Source organism: Austrofundulus limnaeus, unplaced genomic scaffold (assembly GCF_001266775.1).
Source record: "Austrofundulus limnaeus strain Quisiro unplaced genomic scaffold, Austrofundulus_limnaeus-1.0 Scaffold1, whole genome shotgun sequence".
NCBI lineage: Eukaryota > Metazoa > Chordata > Actinopteri > Cyprinodontiformes > Rivulidae > Austrofundulus > Austrofundulus limnaeus.
This window is the reverse complement of record NW_013952403.1, coordinates 72,326-74,597: the sequence shown is the minus strand read 5'-3', so window position 1 is coordinate 74,597 and position 2,272 is coordinate 72,326. Positions and strand designations below refer to the sequence as shown.

The following is a 2,272-nucleotide window of genomic DNA, read 5'->3' as shown; positions in this document are numbered from 1 at the left end:
TATATATATATTCTGGTTCTGTAAACAAAGTTAATGTAGGAGACAGAACCAGAACCGACTGGGTCCAGCTCTTACGTTTGGGCACCACTCTGAGGTAGATGCTCTTGCTGGTGTTGGTCTGGTACTCGTAGTTGGTGTAGATGAGCGTGCGCTCGAACGTGCACGTGTAGTTTCCGGTGTCGTTGAAGGTCACGTTCAGGATGTAGATGGATCCGTCCTGCAGGTCCTCCGTCTTCTTGCTGCCGTTCCAGTCCAGACGCTCCTCGAAGCGAGGGTCCCTGATGCTGCCCTCCCGGTTCATGTAGGTGTACAGCTGAAACAGGAAGTGGGTCAGAACCTGGTTCTGGAGGGAAATTTCACAGTTTATAAAAGTTTTAAGAGCAGCTAAATGCTAGTGTGAAAACAGCCGAAAGCTGCTAAAACTGAGCTGAAAACATTTAATAAAAAGTGTTCATGTGAGCTCACTTTGAAAAGCTGAAAGAAGCCAAAACACCTAACTGTGCAGAAAAACAATAAAAGGGAGCACAAATCTAGTTGAAAACAGCTAAAAGCTAACAGCTAAAATACCTAAATATAGCTGAAAACATATGTAAGAAGCATAAATAGCACTAAGTAGCAGAAAAAAACAAAGTAGAAAAAGCAGAAAAATAGCAGAAAGAAGCAGATTCGTAGCTAAAGTAGCACAAAATAGCTGAAATTAGCATAAAATAGGCTAAAGGTAACAGCCACAAGTTGAAATTAGCACCCAGAGAGAGCAAGTGTTGGAAAAAATGTAAAACTAGCAGAAAAAAATGCAAGTAATTACAAAATCCGTAATTTCTACTAAAATGACTAAAACAGCTGAAATTTTCAGTAAAACAGCTAAAATGTAGCTGGAATTTTTTAAAATTAGCATAAGGAGAACAGGTTTGCTGAACTTAGCTGAAAAAGTTGTAATGACTGCAAAAAAATTTTGCTTAGAAAATCTAACTTTAGCTAATAACAGCTGAACACTAGCTAAAACTTCAGCAAATATTTGAATACAGCTGAAAATATGTAAGAAGAGTAAATAGCACTAAGTAGCAGACAAAGGTAGAAAAAACAAAAAGTAGAAAAGGCAGAAGAATAACAGAAAGAAGCTGAATTTTAGGTGAAATAGCAGGAAAAAAAGCAAAAATTTGCAAAAAAAGTAGCTAAAATCGGCACAAGAAAATAAAAAAGAGCAGAAGCAGAACAAAATGTGTAAGGTGCTGCAAAGATTAAAAAACATTTTAAAGGATTTTATGCATGTTGAAAACAGCTCCATTCATTTTTAATGGCAAAAAAGTGGCTAAAAAAGTGAAATAACTAAAAATTATAAACAGCTGAAACACCAAAAGTCATGGCAGCCCTCACATGAATGAGCCGAAGGTTTTGATAAATGAATTGTTGAAATAGCTCTAAAATTCTCAGTGTGTGAATTAAATGAAGCGTCACACAAAAAGGGAAAAGTTCATTTTTTCAGAGTTTCTGTTTGTAAATAAATCAACTGAGTTTGAATGAATTTAAAAAATAATTAAATATAAAGTGTTAGAGGTTCAGAGATGGAGCCCTGAGGAACCTCAGATCAGTTTCAGGCCTGGGGTCTCCGTATTTAAGAAGCTCTGAAAATATTTAAAAATAATAAAACTTTTGGAGCAGAAATGCAGTCAGATGTTTTCAGAGAAGCTTCCTGCTCTGCAGCACTTCTGATCACCGGTTCTGATCAGAGGTTCTGATCCGGTTACATTTTATCTTTCAGCTGCAGCTCTTTGTATCGACTGAGCAGCACTTAGCTCCTCATCTTCACTTCCTGCTCAGTCTAAAGCTGCGGCTTTCAGCTGATTGCCTTCTTGTTCTTTCAGTCTCTAAAAGCCTCGAGCAGAAAGAAGCACTCTATCAAAGTCAGAGCCGCGGGAAAAACTCGTAAATAATGTAAAACCTCATTTCTTCTGATAAAATCAACCGTTTCTCACCAGAGAAGTGATTCTAACAGTGATTAAAGTTCAATATTTACTGATGAAACTTTTATTTATCTGTCCTCAGACAGACCTGAGGACAGACCTGTCCTCAGTTTCATAATTTGGACGTTAATAACGATGACTCAGCAGAATCTCCTGTGTTCCTGTAAAGCTGGACTGTGTCAGACCCATGGGTCCAGGACCTGGTCTCAGACCTGTGGGTCCAGGTCTCAGACCCGTGGGTCCAGGACCTGGTCTCAGACCTGTGGGTCCAGGTCTCAGACCCGTGGGTCCAGGACCTGGTCTCAGACCTG

At 39.0% G+C, this 2,272-nt stretch overlaps 1 protein-coding gene across 1 annotated transcript in view; it reads right to left on the bottom strand.

Moving 5' to 3' along the window:
• The window catches only part of scn1ba (sodium channel, voltage-gated, type I, beta a), a gene marked incomplete in the record, with an annotated part of 13,561 nt that overhangs the window by 3,595 nt on the left and 7,694 nt on the right, over positions 1 to 2,272 (bottom strand). Inside the window, 1 exon segment of the mRNA XM_014003686.1 lies at positions 76 to 313. Within this exon segment, the coding sequence (XP_013859140.1) occupies positions 76 to 313 (238 nt within the window).